This window comes from Heptranchias perlo, chromosome 2, assembly GCF_035084215.1.
Source record: "Heptranchias perlo isolate sHepPer1 chromosome 2, sHepPer1.hap1, whole genome shotgun sequence".
Taxonomy (NCBI): domain Eukaryota; kingdom Metazoa; phylum Chordata; class Chondrichthyes; order Hexanchiformes; family Hexanchidae; genus Heptranchias; species Heptranchias perlo.
In genome coordinates, this window is record NC_090326.1 from 139,988,837 (window position 1) to 140,011,411 (window position 22,575).

The 22,575-nt window shown below is 44.0% G+C and overlaps 1 protein-coding gene across 2 annotated transcripts; it reads right to left on the bottom strand.

Annotated features, from left to right (window-relative positions):
* Window positions 1–3,054: 3,054 nt before the first annotated feature.
* Window positions 3,055–5,972, bottom strand: fzd8a (frizzled class receptor 8a). 2 transcript variants are annotated; one of them, XM_068007764.1, is made up of 2 exons: window positions 5,725–5,972; window positions 3,055–5,344 (listed from the first exon to the last, which is right to left on the bottom strand). In XM_068007764.1, exon 2 carries the CDS (start codon window positions 5,255–5,257, stop codon window positions 3,671–3,673), a length of 1,587 nt encoding a protein of 528 aa, XP_067863865.1. In that variant the 5' UTR covers window positions 5,258–5,344; window positions 5,725–5,972; the 3' UTR covers window positions 3,055–3,670. The 2 variants fall into 2 exon arrangements, with proteins under 2 accessions (XP_067863865.1, XP_067863859.1); XM_068007758.1 differs by having other exon boundaries at window positions 3,055–5,972.
* Window positions 5,973–22,575: the final 16,603 nt, after the last annotated feature.

Here is a 22,575-nt window from a genome sequence, read left to right on the forward strand (position 1 = left end):
GGGGCTGCAACATTCTAGACAGACTAGTAGGTTACGCATGGTAGAAACGGGGAGGTTGGCAGAGAGAACATTAGAGAAGGCCAACTACGAGATGATAAAAATATAGATTGAGTTTCAATAGTGGAGGGGTAGAGGTGGAGAGAAGTGATCTTGATAACAGATGTGGGGGAGGAAGCTGAATTTAGGGTTGAACAATACATCAAGGGTCCCCACCTCTGAACTAATCCTGAGATGGCAGCACGGGAGGAAGGGTGGAGTCAAACCTAGAGGTTTGTAGGAACTAAATAGGATGGCTTTGGTTTTGCCGACATTAAGCATGAGGAAGTTTGGTTCATCCAGGCCTTAATGCCACAGTGGCAGTTGGAGACGGCAGCAACAGCTGTGGGATCAACGAAGGAGGTGGTCACTGGCACACATGTGAAAGCTGGCCCCACACTTCCAAATAACATTGCCAAAGGCCAAATCAATAGCAGGTAAAATTGGCACGCTATTGATCTGGCCCAGTGCAGAGAGCGGCCAGTATTGGCATTCGACTCTATTAAACTCTGACCAGTTGGCCAATAGAAAACGGACACTACAGCTTTAAGAAATTCCCATACTTGAAATTACATCCATCCGTGTGCAGATCCAGCAAGGGCATTCAGTAAAAGTCGGAGTGTCTCTCACCTCCTCGGGTTTCATCCCCTATTAGTATCACCGGAGGTCACTCGAGTCCTTACAGTAGACATTTCCACAGGGTTGCGGTTACCATGACTATTTCTTCACACAACAAGGAAAAAAGTCCCACAGTATTTTAGGAATGCAGCTGGCTGGACCTATATTTTGTGAAGGTCCATTCTCAAGATTCCCTACATTGCATAAACTAATACTGTCAAGCCAAGCAGCAACAAGGAATGTAAATACTCGGACTCGTCTCCATTGGGAGGCACAGCAAAACAGTACACCGCTTACGTGGGAAGATTGCAATGTCTTACTCGACTTTTTTTTTGGAGGTGGGGGGGGGGTATTTTCAACATTTTATTTGATAAATCCAGTTTGTTCCGGTGCCTGGTAATAGATATTTATGCAGAAGGAAAGGAAAATAAATCACACCCCCCCCCCGTCTAATTGCACTCAGCAAAGGAAACGTGAGATTTACCAAACGCAAATTGAAAATCTTTTGCAGAAATTCGAGTTTTTCCCTCTGAAAAGAACGTGAATATTTTGTTTTGCCCTCTCTCTCGCATTAGAAAAACATAGGGGATTGTCGATCTGCATTTAACTATTCGAAGCACATGTAAAAAAAAACTAATGTTCCTACTTTCAAACCAATTGAAAAGGAGCAGTTTCAATTAACTTAAAACTATTCATTTATTAATGAGTCAATGACTCTCCTTAGACGTACATTGAAACCTAACTCCAATCCCAATCGCCTTTAAGGCGCCTTTACTGTCCACCAGTGCCTCTGCCTCGAATTTCAGCAAATAGCAAGATCCTCGCAAAACCACTGCAGGTTACGGCAATCCCTAGAGCCAAGGGCTATTAAAGGGATGGTGAGGAAGTTTTAATGTAAACATGCCGATTAGAAATAAAGGATTCTTCAGAGAACCGCCATTTCAACTCTTCCATCGTTCCAAAATGACTTGTGTTTGTCATCCTTGAGCAGGTTTATTTACTTACTCTGCTGTCATCTTCTGATTAAATAAAGTGATAAAATGTACACACGCCACCCACGGAGCTTTGTGCACTGGATAGTTTTACAGTTCACATAAAACGGTAAGAAACATTTTAATACTCAAGACATGAGAAATTTAACATACATTTTATTGTAAATTCTCGACGTGGTTTCAATAAAGTTGTAAATCGTCTTTTTCATGTAAGTATAAACTTCAGTGATGTTTCCCCTTGGTGTGATAGAGTGTCATCCTTTTGCATTTCGGGATTTTTAAAAAAAATGTTAATTTGTTGCTTTCGAAACGTTTAACAAAGCATGTTATAACCCAGGAAGACTGAGGAAATGTAAACACTCAGCTTTAGGTTAACAGTGCCTTGTTAAACGTGATGAACTTGAGGAGTCTATAAAACTCCACTATGTGCTGGCCTGCATTAGTGCTGATGGATGCCTTGGTCATTAGCAGGACGGACCCAGAGATGGGACTAACTGTCCCTCTCTTATCTAGATTGACAGTCTAATACTGGACCCTGGGGCATCTTTTCAGTACTAATGTGCAGCCTTCCCAATTACTTTTAAATTATCACTAATCTGCCATAAAATTACGTGTGTATTGGGCATAGTTTCTTTTTATGTCCGCCAAACTGCTAAAAAGAATAAAATGCCCTTTTATGAGGAGCGCACACTTGCCTGAACAACGCTGCCATTCCGTTGATCTGCTTGCTACTATAGTCCACGCAATTGCCATGGAGTTTTTTTTTTACAGCTTGTAGTCTATAATACTTGTCCATCGCTTCAATTAGGAGCAAAAAAGAGAGGGCTTTGTAATGCAATTGTCTTGCAAAGGAGAGCGCCTTAAATTGGGGGATTATGCGAGCAGGACCACCTGTAGGGCATTCATGGGCATTTCTATATGTCCATGCCTATGCCTTACTGCCTGCAGTCTGGCCAACAATACAGAAAAAGCTGTTTAAAAGACTGTTCTGCGTTCCCTTCATGCTCACTAACTGTTACAACTCGTCCCCCGTTTAAACGAGTTAAGTCTCAAAAACGTCCCTTTTAATTCATTTTAAGGCACCATGGTGGCCGACGAGCCTGAAAACAAGGGCGACTAGGAACTGAAGAGAGAGCGAGAGAGAGAGAGGGGGGAAAAAGTACTTCAAGCTTGGAAACGAGACATCAAAGTTATTCGATTCAAAAGGCTCACTCCTACAGATTAACCCTATTGAATTGGGCCTCGTTTAAGAAATTATGTACTCAGCCAGTGGGCAGCCAGGTAAAAAGTTCAACAATTACCAAAACATTCTTTCTCCTAAACTAACATCCCTCGACATATTACCCACAAGTAAATGCAGATTTCTCCCCCAGAAAATAAAAAGTTCCAAGCGTGTTCCAAAACGTAATTAAATCAAAGTTGTTTTATTGTCAAAATAGAATAATTGTTTCAAATATTTGTTGCTCTGGCAAAGGCAACCACTAAACTTTTTTTTATACAAAAAATTTACATACTCTGTATATACTTCAAAAACGCTTTTGTTATGTACACAATTTACAGATGTGTTCATAGTACAAATAATTATATAAATACAACTTTGCAAGAAACCCGTATTACATGGGGATACTAAAAACAGGATTTTAAGGCAGGTTGATGTACCCAGACATATAAACTACTAAGATGTGTCAAGTTCGCCATTTCCCCCCTTCCATTTAAGTTATTTTAATAAATGCCAACAATTAAAAAATAAAGGATTGACTCCTTGCATGAACATAAATCAAGACAGGTTTTAAAAGTTTCTTGTCATGGGCACAATATAATAAAAATCCTTTTCCTCCCACATTTAACACCTAATGGATGTCCTGTGCATATAAATGGTTAAGATTTAGAAGTATTAGCGCCAGATACATTGTTCTGGCCAGTCCTTCACTTCTGACTAATGGATACCATTAGAAGTTCATTAACATATTAATAAGATGCTGGGTGAGAATCTTCAGGGGCTGTTAAAGAAGTCTGCAAGAATTTCAGACTTGGGATAATGGCACTTGTTTGGGGTAAGACACAGAGCTGGCGGTGCCAGTTCTCCAGGTTAGTCCAGTGCTAGCGTCACTGTACATAGAACCACTAGTTCCTTTGCTGCTCCAGCAGCAGCGTGTACAAAAAGCCCTCCACGACTCCAGGGTCTTCCCTGACCAGATCCAAACTCCAGACGTGATCCCCACCAGCAAACACATGAAATACTTGAGCATGAACACTGCATAGTCCGGCCTTCTCGTCTCCTGCTCTGTCAGACAGGAGCAGTTGTGAGTCATCTCCCAATTCTGCCGGTTATGCTGTTCGTAGAAGTAACAGGCCACCACTATGGTGGCGGGCACCGTGTAGAGCACTGTAAAGATCCCAATCCTGATCATCAGCTTCTCCAGTTTATCGGTCTTGGTGCCACCCTGCTTAATCACATTCCGTATCCTGAACAAGGAGACGAATCCCGCCAGTAGGAACATAGTCCCGATGAACAGGTAGATCACGAGAGGCGCCAAGACGAAGCCCCGCAGGTTGTCCAGGTTTTGATTGCCCACGTAGCAGATCCCGGCCACCGGGTCCCCGTCCACCGAGCTCAGGGCCAGGACGGCGATGGACTTGATGCTGGGCACCAGCCAGGCGGCCAGGTGGAAATACTGAGAGTAGCTGGCGATCGCCTCGTTGCCCCACTTCATGCCGGCGGCCAGGAACCAGGTGAGGGACAGGATGACCCACCAGATGGAGCTGGCCATCCCGAAGAAGTAGACGAGCAGGAAGACCACGGTGCAGAGGGCTGGCCCGGTGGTCTCGTAATGGATGTGTTCCACCTCGAACTGGCGGCTGCAAGCCACGCTTTCGTGCCCGGCCACCAGCCTGACGATGTAGCCGGTGGAGACGAAGAGGTAGCAGGCGGAGAGGAAGATGATGGGGCGCTCGGGATACTTGAAGCGCTCCATGTCGATGAGGAAGGTGGCCACGGTGGTGAAGGTGGAGACGAAGCACAGCACCGACCACAGACCGATCCAGAAGGCGGTGAAGGTCCTCTCGTCCTGGGAGAAGTAAGGGTTGTGGCACGGCACGGCGCAGTTGGCCGTCTGGCCCGTCCTCACCCGGTTGTAGAGCGGGTGCCGCTCGCTCTTCACCTGCACCATGGGCGCCCGGCACTGACAGCCCGGCTCGCACGGTCGGGACAAGGGCGGCGGCGGCGGCGGCTTGTTCTTGCCGTGCGGGCTGGCCGGTCTGTTGGTGGGTTTGTTGGGGAAGAGCGGCGCGGCGGTCGTCAGCTCGGTCCGGTTGTAGTCCATGCACAGCGTCTCCGGGTTGCCCTGGCGGGGCAGCCGGTCGCACTTCATCCTGTCCGGCCAGGCGAAGCCGTACTGCCTCATGAGAGGCGCGCAGCCCGCCTTGGCCCGCTCGCACACGCTCCTGCAAGGGGGCAAGGGCTTCTTGTAGTCCTCCAGGCAGATCGGGGTGTACATGCTGCACAGGAAGAACCTCAGGTCCGGCGAGCACTGGATCTCCACCAGGGGCCAGAACTGGTGCACCTCCAGGCCGGCTTCGTCCTGCGAGTCGTGGTTGAACTGGTTGGGCATGTAGGTGTAGTTGTAGCCGATGCCTTTGCACAGGGGCACGGTGATCTCCTGACAAGACAGCTCCTTCGCGGCAGCGCCGCTCGATCTCTGCAGCAAAGCCAGGGCAAAGAGCAGGTAAACCTCCAGCAGGTAACACTCCATTTCTTCACCCACCACCACACCCCCCCAACCCCCACCTCTGGCGCGCACGCCTCTTCTTATTTGGTCTAGTTTTTTTTTTGCAGACAGTTTATAAACACCAAATATATATATCCTTATATAAACACAAAGTGCAAACACCACCAACCCCGGCCCCCTGTCCCTGCTCCGGATCTCAGAACAACATGCGGATCAGATTTTGAACAGCAAACTCTTTTAGACCTGGCACAGAAGCTGCAGTCCACTTCATGTAGAACCAAAAAGGAGGAGCAATAAAATATTAGCCCTGCAGGCGTGTGATCAAGATGGCTGAGCACGACCAACTGCACCTTTTAAAAGAAACTTCACACAGTTCCTCTCCTAACTTTTTCTTTCTGCATGGAAGACTCGAATTCCCCTTTTCTTCTAGTTGCCCTCCCCTTCTCTCCGGTCAGTAAGGAACGAAAGCGACGTCGTTGTGTATCTTCAAGGTGGATGTATTTTTTAATATCCTTTTCTTCCCTCCACCTCCTCCTCCCACCAGAAAGCTCCCGGACTGAATTTCAGCGCCGCGTCCCATTAATGATCGCCGAGTGCTGAGAACCTATTACTGTTGTATATTTATAATCCGAGACAGGCCAAATCCCTCCCCCTCCAGCCCCGAGTTACCAATCGCACCGTGACATGGGCGGGCGGGGGGGAATCCGGCGTCAGTCAATCAATTTTCGCCTCAGAAGAAGAAGAAAAAAAATGAAATCCCACTGTGACAGCTTACACAGGGGCTGGGCGTTTAGCAGGTTAATTTTCGCTTGTTAGGACATCGCAGGGGGTCGTCTTAAAATCCCCCACCCGAACAGGAGTTGTTAGTTTTTTTTTAATTGAAGCGCTGATGTTTCATTTGGCGCTTGCAAGGGACTCACGCAGGGGTTGTAATTGCTGGGTCATAAGAACAAGAGCTCAAGTTTGTCAAGACAATAGCAAAAAAATATATGTTCTCGATTTCGCTAGTTTCTTTGTGAAGGGGAAGGGAGATACAAACGGAGAGAAAAAAAGTATTAAGGACATCGAGAAAGAGACGGGAAATAAACGATTGGTTTTCCAGCGTATGGTGGGTCGTGTGTATATATAATCTGTCTGTATGCATTGCAACTGAATTAGAAATTGGACGAGATTTAGTTTCACTTTAAGAAACTGAGCGGGCAGGCAGTGCAACAAGTTCAAAAATTATACACGTGCCCCGATCCCAATGAACTAGCTTGACTGATAAAGCTTTCATTTTCTTAAGCTACATTTTTGTTCACTTTAACAATTCCTATGCCTTTAAATTGTTTTTTGACGGGATATTCGGATATTTCACCGATGTATCGAGTGTAATAAAATATTTTGAAATCGTGTTGACAATTATTTTCTCGTTATATTTATGAAAGTGCAAAGCAGTTCTGCATCAATGAACAGAGATCTCGTAATCATGTATTTATTGGGGAGGAGGGGGGTGGGGGTTTGCGGGTCCCTCGCCTTAAACTACCATCCGAATGTGAAATCAATTTACACTTTATTACAACCCGCAGCGCATGGACAATATACGTCCTGTATTTTTTTTCTCTCCAACGTCCAAAAAGCTGCTGAAATTTCCAGTGAACTATTCCAGCCTGAAAACTCAAGGGTCTTGTTATGTTATTAAAGTTTGGAGGCATGCTAGTAAACATGTCTTGAGCACAAATATAGTCCAAGGTTGGCTAACCTGAATGGTTAACTGCACCCATGAGTTCCGTATTTTTAAAATACTCTTTTTTGGTTGGAGACCAAACTTTTATCATTGTGTTTACCACCTCCCCCGCCCCATCCCAATCTCGTGTCTGAATCACAGTGTTCCCTTTAATATTTAATTTTCACAGAAATATTACAAAGACTTTGGGGTAACGATTCTGAATTCCGTAAAACGGACGAGTATGATCCCTTTGCCCATGATTAATGGGAACCATGCTGTTCAGACATATTACTACAGAATGAGTAACATTAGTAGCAGCTCAGAAATAGCACAGGGATTACTGACTGCTTGAGCAACCGAAGACGAAAAGCCTCTGGTTTCCATGTTGTTCCTACAACCTCAATATTTGAAGCAATACGTTTAACAAATATAATTCTGTTTTTTTTAGAATGGTCTGATTACTTTTAATGCAAAGTGAATTCATTTCTGAATGTTTAGCCCATGTAGTTTTTAATGAAGGAATACGTTGCTCAAATACAGTGGAGTAATAGGGTTTGAACAGGCGTTGTCACAGTATCATGGACAAAACATAAAACCAGTGGAGGGGATGAGGATCTATTATAAGGCGAGCTTCTTGAAAAAATGTCCTGTTTATTCATCAGATAGACGCAGCTTCACCAATCACTACGAACTTCCTGTCACCAGTATCGTTTCTGGGCTAATTACTACAAACCTAAGTCTCTATTGATTACAAAAAACTGTCCAGTGAAAAGTTCATTGAAGATTTATACTAGAGGCAAGACCTTCCGGTTTGGGTTTCATTGTGTTTTGGCACCAGACTGTTCTTTATGTCACATTTTAGTTGTGTGAAATGTTCTGGATTCTTTTCAGGTGTTTCCGAAGCAAAGTTCTGAAAGTGTTTACTGGTCGAAGCTAACACTCCACCCTAATTTTAAGATAAATTATGTATTTCTTCAAAATGAGAGATGCCAAGTGTTACGAATGGAATAGCTTCCATTTTTAATACTTGAAGTATCACCGTCAAGCACTTCACGGTCCAGCCCAAAAGGTCCTAGGTTCAATTTATGTACTGAGCTAGCTCAGATCAGCTATTGTGGCAGTTGGGATGTTACATTTGGCATTAACACATTTATGCTGGATAGTGGAAGAGTCCTGATTTGCCAACCACTAACTCCTACTGAAAAGTGTGTATATGTGGACGATAGGATTGGGCTCAGCTGTGATAGTCTCCTCAGTCACATAGTCTGCTGTCACATATTAGCTAGCTTCACGTATGAAGATAGCCACTTGGGTGAGGCACCAGAGGGCTGCTGCTGCTGATTAAACTCAGCAATTTCAGGAGAGTAAGGGAGAAAATTTGGAAAGGGAAGCATTTAGTGGTCAGGAAAAGCAATATAAATGCTTGGGAGTGTTGCCCCTATACTGTCCCATTATGCTTCATAACAACAACAACTTGCATTTATATAGCGCCTTTAATGTAGTAAAACGTCCCAAGGCGCTTCACAGGGGCGATTATCAAACAAAATTTCATACCGAGTCACTTTAGGAGATATTAGGACAGAAGACGAAAAGCTTGATCAAAGAGGTAGGTTTTAAGGAGGTCTTAAAGGAGGAGAGAGAGGTAGAGAGGCGGAAAGGTTTAGGGAGGGAATTCCAGATCTTAGGGCCTAGGCAGCTGAAGGCACGGCTACCAATGTTGGAGTGATTAAAATCGGGAATGCGCAAGAGGCAAGAATTGGAGGAGCACAGAGATCTCGGAGGATTGTATGGCTGGGGGAGGTTACAGAGATGGGGAGGGGTGAGGCCATGGAGGGATTTGAAAACAAGGATGAGAATTTTAAAATCGAGGGGTTCCTGGACCGGAAGCGAGTACAGGGATGGTGGGAGAAAGGGACTTGGTGCAAGTTGGGATACGGGCAGCAGAGTTTTGGATGAGCTCAAGTTTATGGAGGGTGGAAGATGGGAGGCTAGCCAGGAGACCATTGGAATAGTCCAGTCTGGAGATAACAAAGGCATGGATGAGGGTTTCAGCAGCAGATGAGCTGAGGCAGGGGTGGAGATGGGCGATGTTACGGAGGTGGAAGTAGGTGGTCTTGGTGATGGAGCAGATATGTGGTTGGAAGCTCATCTCAGGGTCAAGTAGGACACCAAGGTTGCAAACAGTCTGGATCAGCCTCAGACAGTGGCCAGGGAGAGGGATAGAGTCAGTGGCTAGGGAACGGAGTTTGCAGCGGGGGCCAAAGACAATCGCTTTGGAATAACCCTGGCCTCACAAAAGTACTTCCTACTGCGGCACAGTGACTAACTCAGCAGTTCTCGCTGATATCTTGTTTATAGCGACACATGGGAGCTGACTCACTAAATAAATTAATAAGTAGAAAGATGAAGTTATATAGTGCCTTATACCTCTCAGAAACATCTCAAAGCACTTCATACAATCAACTACTTTGAAGTGCCGTTGTGTTGGGAAATGCAGCAGCTATTTTGGATACAGCAAAATCCTACAAACAGCAATGAGATAAATATTTAGTCATTCTATTTTGGTTGAAGGTAGAATGTTGGCCAGGTCATCGGGGAACTCCCTACACTTTTTCGTCTAGTCCCACGGGCTCTTTGACATCTACCTGAACAGGCTGATAGAGCTTTATTTTAACATCTCATCCAAAGGGCGGCACCTATGACAATGCAGCACTCTTTTAGTACAGCACTGGAATATCAGCCTAGAATATATGTTCAGGTCCTTGAGTTGGGTTTGACTCCACAATCTTTTGACTCAATGATGAGAGTGCTACCAACTTAGTCAAGCTGACACCGCGCACAGGATGAATAAATTGGGCGAATCAACTGTTATTTGGTTCTACAGATATCTTGAACTTAGACCATTCAGAAATATATATATATTATTAGAATATGGAAGGCTTAACCAAAAGTTGCTATTGAATCTGAGTAAATCATAACAGTTAAGCAGAAATTAGATATGTACTCAAAGAAGAAAAATATTAAAAAGTATGGGGAAGAAGCAGGAAAATGGGATAACAGTAGAGAGCTCTGAAGTGGAAGTAGTACCTGCACAGTCACAATGCACTGCGCACTGCTCCTTCTATGTTGAAATTGTTATGATTTCTATGTAAAAATCTTAAACAAAAAGGAATCACAATACCTGAATTAAATTGTGCATAATGGGGACATGAATGACAGCTTTTGGAGACAACATCTAAAAGTTTTGACACATTTTATTGGCTTTGAAAGTGATTTGTTGCAATACTGTAGCATTATCCATACATTAACCAAGTGTGTCTGACATTAATAGGTAGGGCAAATAAACAGGGAAAAAGCAATATCTGCAAATATTCCACTTACAGCTGAGTGTGTCTGCAGCAAGCTGCAAATATCACTTAATTTAACATTAACTGGTTAGTAAACATTCAACCAGGTGTTAGTCGTGGCACAGTAGTATCACTCCCACCTCTGAGTCAGAAGATTTGGGTTCTAGAGAGTTAGGCACAAAATCTAGGCTGACACTCCAATGCAGTATTGAGGGAGTGCTGCACTGTCGGAGGTGACATCTTTCGGATGAGACGTTAAACCGAGGACCCATCTGCCCTCTCAGGTGGATGTAAAAGATTCCGTGATACTATTTGAAGAAGAGCAGCGGAGTTCTTCACTGTGTCCTGGCCAATATTTATCCCTCAATCAACTTCACTAAAACAGATTATCTGGTCATTATTACTTTGCTGTTTGTGGGACCTTGTTGTGCACAAATTAGCTGCTGTATTTGCTACATTACAACAGAGACAACACTTCAAAAATATTTCATTGACTGTATTGTACTTTGGGACATCCTGAGGTCATGAAAGGCGCTATATAAATGCAAGTCTTTCATTCTTTTATAATCAAGTATATCCTGTTTTGTGATGTTAATGAAATATGTTAAGACTGAAATACATGTATTAGAACTGTCAAGAACTGTGCTTGCGTGTAGATAATATTCCAGATTGAAGATTTTAAAAGTGGCAAAGAAACAAATACTTGCTTTAATTTTTTTTGAAAAGTTAAGTAAGATCAATGTTATTGTTTAAGAGAATAGACTGGATTTTCTGCTCGGGTAAAATTCCAGCTCGAATAAGGGTGGAGCACGATTTGTGTCCACCTGTTGAGATGACGGCTGACCCTGTCAGATTTTCCAGCATCAACAAAATTTGCATAATTATGGCGAGCTCCAGAATGCCAGTCACTGGGAGCTTGCCATTTGTGGGGCGGAAACTTGCGTACTGCTGCAGGATTTAAAGGTCAGCAGCAGCTTAAAGGGGCAACTCCAACAAAAATTGTTTTGGCAGTACGACTTATTTAGCTTACCTCAGGGAGGTCTGTAAGGGCTTGCAGGAGGGCTAAGAGCCCACGAGTTGAACAAAAAAGCAGTGAATCCACTAAGTAAGCCAGAAGAGGGCTGCACTGTTAGGGCTGGGGAGACGCTGGCCCGCAAGAAAACAGCACAGCAACAGTGGCCAGGACAGTGAATGTCAACAATACCTTACCACTCACAGCAATTCAGTGCCTCAGGCAAAGTAAAGGAGTCAGCAGCATCTTATAATAATGCACTAATCATGTCAGCCAGTTACAGTAACGTCTTTGTTAAAGTGAGTGGATTGCTTACCATCAATGCCCAGGAGACATCACAATACCCTTTACACCCCCAACCTTCACCTGGGATTGTTCCTTCTCTTGCTGCTTGACATGCAACCACCACAATAAAGCCTTACATGGATTCTAATTGCATGGTGCATGCACCTGTTGTCACACCCATCATTTGCTGCTTGCTAACACCTGGGTTTTACAGCCTCTTGTGGCACACAAAGGTAATTCTTACTTTTTCCATTCATTTTCAAGGAGAAGACAGCTCATTATAACAGGGCTAAAAATGTTCCACATGGCTACACCCCGCTCCGATTTTCCTCTAGACGTTGCAAGTGCATTAAGAGGAAAATCTGCCCCATCTCATCCTATTGTACCCTGCATTACCTGCCAGCAAATAAGATCATGAAACTCTCCTGCTGCTCCTACTACTGAAAGTGACATGTGAACTGAGCTCCTCAGCAACCTATTCTCTTCTTCTTTTCCACCTCTAGATACACTTGACAAACAAGAATAATGTAAGAACATAAGAAATAAGAGCAAGAGTAGGCCATATGGCCCCTCAAGCCTGCTCCAACATGCAATAAGATCATGGCTGATCTTCGACCTCAACTCCACTTTCCCACCCTATCCCCATATCCTGTGATTCTCTCAGTGTCCAAAAATCTATCGATCTCAGTCTTGGATATAATCAATGATTGAACATCCACAGCCCCCTTGGGTAGAGAATTCCAAAGATTCACAACCACCTGAGTGAAGAAATTTTTCCTCATCTCAGTCCTAAATGGCCAACCCCTTATCCTGAGACTATGACCCCTAGTTCTAGACTCTGCAGCCAGGGGAAACACCCTCTCTGCATCTACCCTGTCAAGCCCTTTAAGAATTTTAAACCTTTCAATGAGATCACCTCTCATTCTTCTAAACGCCAGAGAATATAGGCCCATTCTACTCAATCTCGCCTCATAGGACAACTCTGTCATCCCAGGAATCAATCTAGTGAAACCTCATTGCACCCCTTCTAAGAAGCAGAGGAAGAACAAGAAGCAGGGTCTGCCAGTAAATGTACCACATACCGTTACTCACCCTTTCTCTCTCAAACACAGAGGCGTCCACCTGGGTGGGGGCATTAGAGAGTGGAGGCAGAATGAGCACAAGTGGGCAGGAGAAGCTGGGTATATAAGATGAGGAGGAAGACATTGCTGACTAGAGGGTCAAGAGATCATTTCAGCTGAAGAGCATGGGGATCCTGATCTCACAGGTCTTAAAAGTATGTCTAGGAACCGGGGCCAGTCTCTGAAAATGTGCAGCAGATGACAAGTCAGTTGGAAGATTAGTTACTGCATCTGCAGAATTATGATGAATGGCTTTGCAATGGGGGCCCTCATTACAGAGGCCCTAAGGACAGTCTTAACTTCTGCCATGGGCACTCAAAATGCTGCTGCAGAAGCTAGGGCACCAGAAATAACGGGGCTGTCTCTTTCGATGTCAACAGGCTTGTGAGTGGTCACAGTCAACCATCTCTCAGGCCTTCATTGATTTGACTGGTTCCATTAGGTCTGCTTTGCTGTAGCTTAACGACCCTTCAGAGCCACTATCCAGTGCTGACCAGTGTCAGTAATGCACACACATGATGCTGCTGGCTCTCAAGATAGCACAACATGCACGGCCTCCTGCAAGACCTCTTAGATGCCTGCACATGTGGCAGAAAGGAGGCAGGGCGATGCTGCCCATGCAACAGCAGAAAAGGTGCAGTCTATAGCAGGTCCATCCAAAGAATTAGAACCATAGAACCAGCGATGGATGCCATTCAGCTTATCGCGTTTGTGCAATCCGAAACTGATCCCATAGCCCTATATCTGCCTCTGCTTCAAATATTTATCTAGTTTTCTCTCAAAGGATGCAATTGTCTCTGTCTCAATAACTCCCTGTAGCAAAGCATTTCATGCTCCAACAACCTCTGTGTAAAGCAATTACTCCTAACCTCTCTCCTCACTTCCTTAGTGACAATTTTAAATTGATGGCCCCTCATTACTGACTCCCCAACCAGAGGGAATAGTCTTTCCCTGTTAGCTCTATTAAATTGCTTCATAATTTTAAAAACCTGTGCTGTGAGGTAAGGACCACCAAGAGACTCATATTGAGAAATAGCAGCCAGCTTCAGGTAGCAGCTAGGAGGAGCACTTGATTAGGGATAAGATTCCACACTTCACCCTTCCAAGAGAAAGCATGGTGGCTAGAAGCACCAGGCACATTCACATACCATGAATTATAAATAAAATTATAGTTGCACTGAAGGTGTTGCGTGTGCTGACATTGCTCTTGGCAAGGTTTAGAAGTGGCTTTGATAATGTGGAATGAATGGGCGGAGTTACAATTGAACAACAGGGAAGGATCTGAAGATGATGGAATCTTTGTGGTGGGATGGAGGAGGATGCAGACATAAATGTTCATGCATTGGTCAGATGTTGTGGCCAAGTGATGATCTCCCATATCAGATTGGCAAGAATGTTTCTTGCAATCAGCAGTGGTTTATCCTCCGTATCCTTTTCATGTTATTGCTGCCCCTCTGGTTACCCCCCCCACCCCCACCTCCCTGTGGTCCTTGGGTGCCTCCTGTAAAGAGTAGCTCATGCCTGACAAACCTGATTGAATTTTTTGAAGAGGTGACTAAAGTAGTGGACAGGGGAATATCTATGGATGTTGTATATATGGACTTCCAGAAGGTATTCGATAAAGTCGCTCATAAGAGACTGATAGCTAAAGTTTAAGCTCATGGAATTGAGGGCAAATTATTGACCTGGTTAGGAAATTAGCTGAGCGGCAGGAGACAGAAAGTAGGGATAATGGGCAGGTACTCAAAATGGCAGGATGTGACTAGTGGTGTCCCACAGGGATCTATGTTGGGGTTTCAACTATTCACTGTGTTTATTAATGACTTAGATGAATGGATAGAGAGCCACATATCCAAGTTTGCCAATGACACAAAGATAGGCAGCATTGTAAGCAGTGTAGATAGAAACATAAAATTACAGAGACATATTAATAGGTTAAGTGAATGGGCAAAACTGTGGCAAATGGATTTCAATGTAGGCAAGTGTGAGGTCATCCACTTTGGACCTAAACAGGATAGATCAGAGTACTTTCTAAATGGTGAAAATCTTGAAACAATGGAGGTCCAAAGAGACTTAGGGATCCGTGTACATAGATCATTAAAATATCATGGACAAGTAGAGAAAATAATCAAAAAGGCTAATGGAATGCTGGCCTTTATATCTAGAGGACTAGAATTCAAGGGGGTAGAAGTTATGCTACAGCTATACAAAGCCCTGATTAGACCACACCTGGAGTACTGTGTTCAGTCCTGGGCACCACACCTTGGGAAGGATACATTGGCCTTGGAGAGAGTGCAGTGTAGATTTACTAGAATGATACCTGGACTCCAAGGATTAAATTACAAGGAGAGATTACACAAACTAGGGTTGCATTCCCTGGAATTTAGGAGATTACAGGGTGATTTGATCAAAGTTTTCAAGATATTAAGGGGAACTGATAGAGTAGATAGAGAGAAACTATTTCTGCTAGTTAGGGAGTCTAGGACCAGGGGACATAGCCTAAAAATTAGAGCCAGGACTTTCAGGAGTGAACTTAGGAAACACTTCTACACGCAAAGGGTGGTAGAAGTTTGGAGCTCTCTTCCGGAATCGGCAAATGATGCTAGCTCAACTGTTAATTTTATATCTGAGATTGATAGATTTTTCTTAATCAAAGGTACGAAGGGATATGGGGCTAAGGCAGGTATATGGAATTAGGTCACGGATCAGCCATGATCTCATTAAATGGCAGAACAGGCTTGAGAGGCTAATGGCCTACTCCTGTTCCTATGTTCCTGTATTCCTTTCTCTGACGCCTCCATGGTGAGGAAATGTTTTGCACCTTGCAGCACACAACTATAATACTTGGGAACTTAGCCACACTATATTATAGAGGAACCTGAAGCATGCCGTACAAATTCCAGTTATGTGCTCTATGATGACTCAGTGGAAGAATGGACCTTGTTATAGCAGAGCTCAGCTGGTGCCCTCAGAAAGTGCATGGATGTCATGAGCCAAAGGCTGTAAAGGATAGTATTGATCTCCCAGGAGCACCCAGAGTTCTGTCTTTCTGGGTAAAAGCTTGATGGTTTGGTGGATTGTCTCAAAATGAAAGCAGCTGCCAGGTTAGGCCACAGCTGGAGTACTGTGTGCAGTTCTGGTCGCCACACTACAGGAAGGATGTGATCGCTTTGGAGAGGGTGCAGAGGAGATTCACCAGGATGTTACCAGGGCAGGAGCGCTTCAGCTATGAAGAGAGACTGGGAAGATTGGGTTTGTTTTCCTTGGAGCAGAGGAGGCTGAGGGGGGACATGATTGAGGTGTACAAAATTATGAGGGGCACAGATAGGATGGATACTAAGGAGCTTTTTCCCTTCGTTGAGGGTTCTATAACAAGGGGACATAGATTCAAGGTAAAAGGCGGGAGGTTTAGAGGGGATTTGAGAAAGAACTTTTTCACCCAGAGGGTGGTTGGAGTCTGGAACTCACTGCCTGAAAGGGTTGTGGAGGCAGGAACCCTCACAACATTCAAGAAGCATTTGGATGAGCACTTGAAATGCCATAGCATACAAGGCTACGGACCAAATGCTGGAATATGGGATTAGAGTAGACAGGGCTTGATGGCCGGCGCGGACACGATGGGCCGAAGGGCCTCTATCCGTGCTGTATAACTCTATGACTCTCTATGACTCTATGAAAGTGAGCATTCACTTGCATAATGTGGTGCTGTTTTTGCTAATGAGATGAATGTGATGGCATTGATCAGAGGCACATGTACGGCCTTGTGGGTGCAAGCTATGGCTCCTTGGAACTCCACTACTCGCCTTTAAACAGCCACCCAACCTCAAACAGACCATCGTCCGCGGCAAATTATCCAGCTTTCAAGAGAACAGCGTCCACGACGCCACACAACCCTGCCACGGTAACCTCTGCAAGACATGCCAGATCATCGACACAGATACCACCATCACACGAGAGGACACCACCCACCAGGTGCATGGTTCATACTCCTGTGACTCGGCCAACGTTGTCTACCTCATACGTTGCAGGAAAGGATGCCCCAGAGCATGGTACATTGGCGAGACCATGCAGACGCTGCGACAACGGATGAACGGACACCGCGCAACAATCGCCAAACAGGAGGGTTCCCTCCCAGTCGGGGAACACTTCAGCAGTCATGGACATTCATCCACCGACCTTCGGGTAAGCGTACTCCAAGGCGGCCTTCGAGACACACGACAACGCAAAATCGTCGAGCAGAAATTGATAGCCAAGTTCCGCACCCATGAGGACGGCCTCAACCGGGATCTTGGGTTCATGTCACGCTACACGTTACCCCACCAGCGAATAAATGTTATCTGTTTTTAATATAATGGGTCATTTGCTGGCTCTCTCTGCCTTCCGGATGTTTCTGCCTCTCTCTGTTTTTTTTCTCTGTTTTTTTTCCCTGTTTGTTTTTTTGTTGAATGTGTATTCGGGGGTTCTGCAGGTGACACCTCTCTGTCTGAACACGGTGATTGCCTTGGCAACGGGCAGTTGCAGGGGCAGTCTGTAAACACCATGTATTGTTCTATATGTATAAATGCGTAGGCTTCAAGGAGATCCTGAACATTTACCTGAGGAAGGAGGAAGTCTCCGAAAGCTTGTGAATTTAAAATAAAATTGCTGGACTATAACTTGGTGTTGTAAAATTGTTTACAATTGTCAACCCCAGTCCATCACCGGCATCTCCACATCCTTGGAACTTGGGGAACCTTACCACTCTGTAAAATGTGCAGTGCACTGTTATGTTGCCACCAGTTGTCCATGGGGAAGTGGGAGGGCAGAAAATAGTGCACCTGTGGCTTTCATTTTGCTTCTGTACACAGCTGATTGGATAATATTACTGTTGTACCAGTGGCATAAAAGTTCAGGGCGGTTGTGACCTTTACACGCACTGGCAATGATAGTCTATGGTGGAGTGAGGCTGTAGGTCAGGTTAAAGCATTTGGAATAACTCATTGAAGTGCAGTCGGTAGGAGCGACTCGGTCTGTATATTCCCGTGAGGAGAAACCAGGGGCTGGGTACCATGTGCCTCATGTGTTGCCTGACCAGGCCTCCTTCCTTTGTGCCTCCTCTTCCTGCAAATACAAAGATACAGAGGCAGTCCCAATGGGAAACATATTGTGGCTTATTTGGAATTATAGGAGAGAGGAAAGCAGAGACCTATAGCAGAAGGCACAACAGTAAATGGTAAAGCAGTTGTCAGCAGTGAGAAAACAGAAAGATATGATAAAAATCAGCTGAGAAATATATTTTTTATGACTGTTTAAAGTATTTGCTGGGCCCTTTAGCTACCACCTTTCTTTCACTCTCTATCAATATTAAACATCCATTTTTTAGCGCCGTAGGTTAAGGTTGGGGAAAATCAGCCAGCATCCCCGTTCTGGTTCATTATCCACTGACCTCTGATGGAGGTACGCATGCAGACATTGGGTGAGACCAGGATTGGGCTTGTCTGTGATGCCCCGCAATCGAATAGCCTCTAACACTCAGGGGTAGAAATCGCGTAGCACTGGTGTGCCAGCACGAACTGGACACAGGGATCAATCCCTGCGCTGGAACAGGAAAGTCCGAGGCCCGATCGAAACTGGGCTTCATTTAAATTAGACCAGCAAGCTGTGGCCACCTGCTGTGATTCCCCAGGCAGCTCGTTGGCGAAACAAACATCAACGTCGGGCTGCTGAGGTATCAGCAGTGGCCCTCAGATAAGCCCTGGGAGGGGTTTTGGAGCAGGCTGCAGGGCACTCCTGCCCCTCTTGGCTCCCAGGAAGCATTTTGTTTAATTAAGATTTTTTAAAAATGTAATTTACCTATCGTGGCTGGCTGCGGGGCCGCTGAAGAACCACCGACTAATTTATAGATTCAAGGTGGCTAACGCCTGTTTTAGGTGTCTGCCCGGGACGCCTAAAAAATGAGCCCCACAAAATCAGCAGAGGGACCAATGCCTGCGCAGATTGGGTGCAGGCCCTCCCACTGCTAAATTGGTATGTTTAGCGCCCGTTTTACACCCGAAAAACAGGTGCAACGCAATTTCTACACTTCAGGCACCAAGAATGGTTACTTGGTCAAGATACAAGAGGCATGTTAGCACCTGTGGAACTGCACCTCTGCAAATTTCCACACCTTCAGGAAAAAAAGGATGAAAATTGAGGGAGAAAATAAATTAAGCAAGATCACTGTTATTGTGTAAATGATTTATATAGCCCTGGCCGGTGTTGAAATGCACCAGTCTTATAGGTCTGCTTTTCTACACATTTTTCATAAAATGTGTACTGTAACTCCAGTGCATAGTTACCAAATTTGAATTTAAGCAAGTGACGTAAGAGTGTCTAGAGGAGATGGTCTTTTTTGCTTCGGCTTTGCGTTGACTGCAGTATGACTGTGCAAAACAAACTTTACAAAGTTCCCAGTCGGTCCGATATTGTACATGTATTTTTCACAAATTTTAATATGAGCTGACTGTGATGGTATTTGGAAGGTAGTGACTTTCCTTTTCACTGGCCAGAGAACAATATATATATATAAATCAGGGCTTTTGGTTTGCGTTGCTGTAAGGAGGTACTGGTCTGCTTTTTGGCTGTGCCCTTATATTTGTTCTACTTAACATGGTGGTAGATAAAGGAATAAATGTTACTTTGAATCAATGGAAACAAAAGACAAATGCAGCATTAGGCAAGGACTACACAATTGCCTGCCAGGCTGGTGAAACACATATGTAGGGTTTGAGGTTTGCTCCTCACAGTCAAATGTGTTGCAGTTGTCTCATGTGACTTCACAATATTTTTGTAGTTAACAGTTGACCTGAATGCCATTAACTGAAAGGGACTGAGGGATACCATATTTAAACAATGGTCAATTGAAGCAAGACTTGCACTGAAAAAACAATGGCTGCTCTATTTGCTATGGCTTTAATTTCCATGACATTGATTTCAACAGTACGATGATGGGCTGAACCAAGCAGAACTAATCAGAGTTGTTTTTGGCTCCCTTGCAAGAACTGGGCCCGCTTTCTTGCTTTAGCATAAATCCTGGCCATTTCATATTTACAATTACAAGATTTTAGTGTGCATGTGCTGCCACAAACAATGAGAACTGAAAAAAGAAAGGGATTTGCAAAGATTTCACAATCTGATACATCTGCACAATGTCAGTTATAAGGTAGAGTTTGTTTAAAAGGAATATCCAAGTTTATCACCAAATAATTCCACGTACATGATAATGGGAAAATCCTTTAGTTATAGGGATTGCTAAGTTTGGTATTTGGAAGCTTCATAGATGTGATTCTTGTCGACATATAGCTCATTAGTGACATTATTTTACCAGTAATTAGCCAGGAATTTTTCCATTAAACATTTATGCTCAAAAATTGTTCATGCACAAAGAAGGACAATTAGAGTTAAGGACTGAAATATCTATGATTTTGAACTATAACACTGACTGTGATCTATGAATATAATATACAGGTTTGTAATTTTGTGCACATATGTGTGAAACAAAATCAGCTACTCCATGGAAGTAATTGCTGCTTCCTAATAATTATTGATTGACAATTTTAGGTGAGGACATCAAAGCCTGTGTAAAGAAAACAAGTGATTACCGAGGGCACATAGCATCAGATGGAGTATGGCGCTGTCAATTGGATGCATTTCCATGGATGATGGAAAGACTCCAGTACTTCACCCAAATGGCTATTATTCGTGTGTGAACCTTTACAGTGAGTGCTAAACCTGATCCTATCCTCACCCAACATCCACACATATTCACCCCCAGGAAATGTTGCTGGAAAGCGATCAGGACCAGGTACCCATGCCGATTTCCTCAAACTGACCCAGGAAGTGCTGATGCCAATTGGAGCATCTCTATAGTGACTAGAGTTCAAAAGTACTTCCTTGGCTGTAAAGCGCTTTGGAACATCCTGAGGTTGTGTAAGGCGCTATACAAATGTAAGTCCTTTTTTACTACCACTCCAGCTTAAATTAGATAGCTCAGCACAGACCAGGAAGTGAACTTTGGACCTTCTCTATTTGCATTGCTCAGCTACTGACTGAATAAACTCACTGAGCCTGTGGGGGAGCTCAGCAGGCTATTCAACTGTGGGGACAATGACATTCAAACCTGATCCTCTCCTCACCTGACATCCACTGGCACATTTCCAGCATTGATGTACACCGAAGAGGAAATTTGGTCAATTTTTTTCTGTCCTAATCTGGAAATGTTGAGGCCAATTTTAATGGACTCACTGTTGTGCCTGTTGAGGTTAGTTAACTCAGCAAAGACCAGGGATCAAACGGTGTACCTTCTTGTTTCATATGGTTAGTACAGCACTATGTGATGCATTTAACCACTGAAGTTGTTTGGTCTTTCTAGTTGGATTAGTAGATGGAAGCAACAGTAAAAATTGATTTTACATGTAGTTAAGCAACCATGTTTACCCTTAGAGATGAGCGATGATTAGATTTCTCATGAACAGATTACGTGCCATTATCTGGCATGATTGTTTGATTGGAGATTTTTTAAAAACCTGTCAAACACTGGAAATTTGTAATAAAAGCAGAAATTCTGGAAACAGAACTCTGTCAGAATCCGTAAGGAGAAAACATTTAGGGTGTAGACCCTTCGTCAAAACTGTTTGAGTGGATTTTTGTCGGAGCCCCTATCATACAGTGAATGAATAGACCAACCCCCGAGGAGGTTATTGAGACAATTTTGCTCTATCAACTGATAGAAAGCTTCTGTTTACTGGTCATCTTTGCTGGTTGTCATTTAAATAAAATATGTGGATTTTTTTCCAGGGAGACTGTCACTACTATTTCTGTACACAGCAGACTTCATTTGTGACCTCTGGAAAACACAATATCAAAGGGTAGTGAGGGCGAAGGGAAGGGAATTGTTATTGCACAGATCCAGTCAGAAACTGGCGTCTTCACTGCCTATGGGACTTTGCATGCAAAATTGCAGTATATTGCCCGATATACACAGAACTTGTTGTGGGGTGTTAGCCCATGCTAAGCCATTAGATTATGGTGATTCATTGTGTGCGCTATGCGTAATGAAATTGTAATTGTGCTCTTTTATACAAGTTTACAATTATTGTGCAGTAGATAAAGGAAATCACCCTTCCCTATATGTCGTGCTACTAATTTGTGATTTCTCCTGAATTCCCTATTGGATTTATTAACGACTATTTTATATTTATGACCTCTAGTTTTGGACTCCCCTACAAGTGGCAACATTTTCTCTATGTCTACCCTATCAAACTCTATCATTATCTTAAAGACCTCTATCAGGTCACCCCTCAGCCTTCTCTTTTCTAGAGAAAAGAGCCCCAGCCTGTTCAGCCTTTCCTGAAAAGGATATCCTCTCAGTTCTGGTATCATCCTTGTGAATATTATTTGAACCGTCTCCAATGCCTCTATATCCTTTCTACAATGTGGAGACCAGAAGTGTACACAATACTCCAAGTATGGTCTAACCAAGGTTCTGTACAAGTTTAACTTAGCTGATTTGGCTCAGTTATGAAGCCTCAGTGGTCAAATAGCCTGCTGATATTCACTCTTTAGGCTCACACATGAAGAATGGCTACTTTAGTAAGGTACTGGAGGCTCTCCCTCATCTTAGGAGCCATACCCCTGCAGGGAGCCACATTGAGTTGGAGGGTGGGGCAGGGGAGAAAATTAGCAGAAGAAAAGTAAGATTAAAAAAAACA